Source organism: Cavia porcellus, unplaced genomic scaffold (assembly GCF_034190915.1).
Source record: "Cavia porcellus strain 051 isolate PalLab524CR breed Dunkin Hartley unplaced genomic scaffold, mCavPor4.1 scaffold_29, whole genome shotgun sequence".
Taxonomy (NCBI): Eukaryota; Metazoa; Chordata; class Mammalia; order Rodentia; family Caviidae; genus Cavia; species Cavia porcellus.
Genome location: NW_026947512.1, coordinates 46,589,827 through 46,591,015, shown reverse-complemented (window position 1 = coordinate 46,591,015; position 1,189 = coordinate 46,589,827). Strand labels below are relative to the sequence as shown.

General features: G+C 39.4%; 1 protein-coding gene across 1 annotated transcript; it reads left to right on the top strand.

Moving 5' to 3' along the window:
- The first annotated feature begins 223 nt into the window (after positions 1-223).
- On the top strand, positions 224-1,189 carry LOC100718524 (olfactory receptor 8K3-like). Its single transcript, XM_003460736.3, has one exon. It carries the CDS (start codon positions 224-226, stop codon positions 1,187-1,189), a length of 966 nt encoding a protein of 321 aa, XP_003460784.3.

The window sequence follows — 1,189 nt, the reverse complement described above, 5'->3', positions numbered from 1 at the left end:
TACATATCAAAAGTGTTCGCTGATAAGTCAAACTATCTTTTTTGAGAACAACTTGATTAGCTAACTGACTACTTGTATATTACCACCTGATAATAGTGGAGAACATCATAAAATCTACACTTGAAAGTCAAGATACATATTATTTGCCCTGGATTTGCATAATTAATTCCCTGTGTGAAGACACTCTTTTTGATATGTCTGTCTAGAGTATGTTTTGTGGCAAATGAGGATGGAGGAGCACAACTTCACAGTGGTGACCGAGTTCATTCTGCTGGGCATCACAGATCGTCCTGAGCTGCAAGCCCCACTCTTTGTGCTGTTCCTCATCATCTATCTGACCTCACTGGTAGGCAACTTGGGCATGATCATCCTCACCCAGGTGGACTCCAGGCTGCAAACACCCATGTACTTTTTTCTCAGGCATCTGGCTTTTACAGATCTTGGTTACTCTACAGCTGTGGGGCCAAAAATGCTGGTAAATTTTATTGAGGAACAAAGTAAAATCTCCTATTACTTTTGTGCTACACAACTCGCTTTCTTTCTCCTGTTCATTATTAGTGAGCTTTTTATTCTGTCTGCCATGTCCTATGACCGCTATGTAGCCATCTGTAACCCTCTTCAGTACACTGCCATCATGTCACCAAGAGTATGTTGGGTACTAGTGATGATTCCCTATCTCTATTGTACATTTGTGTCACTTCTGGTCACTATAAAGATTTTTACTTTATCCTTCTGTGGACATAATGTTATCAGTCATTTCTACTGTGACAGTCTCCCCTTGATATCATTGCTCTGCTCAGATACTCTTGAAATAGAGGTGATAATTTTGATCTTAGCTGATTTTAATTTGATTTCTTCTCTTCTGGTGGTCCTCGTGTCCTACTTGCTCATCTCTGTGACCATTCTCAGGATGAATTCTGCAGAAGGCAGGTTCAAAGCCTTCTCCACTTGTGGTTCCCATCTGACCATGGTCACAATATTCTATGGAACATTGATATTTATGTACATGCAGCCCAAGTCTAGTCATTCCTTTGAAACTGACAAACTGGCTTCCATATTTTATACGTTGGTCATCCCCATGTTGAATCCACTGATCTATAGCTTAAGGAACAAAGATGTAAAATATGCTCTTCATAGGACATTGAAAAAGATACACAAATATTTTTCTTCCAAGTCTAGTAAAATATAA

Bases quoted from the DNA above. Each gene is read 5' to 3' on its own strand.
- LOC100718524 (XM_003460736.3), top strand. From the start codon at position 224: ATGAGGATGGAGGAGCACAACTTCACAGTGGTGACCGAGTTCATTCTG.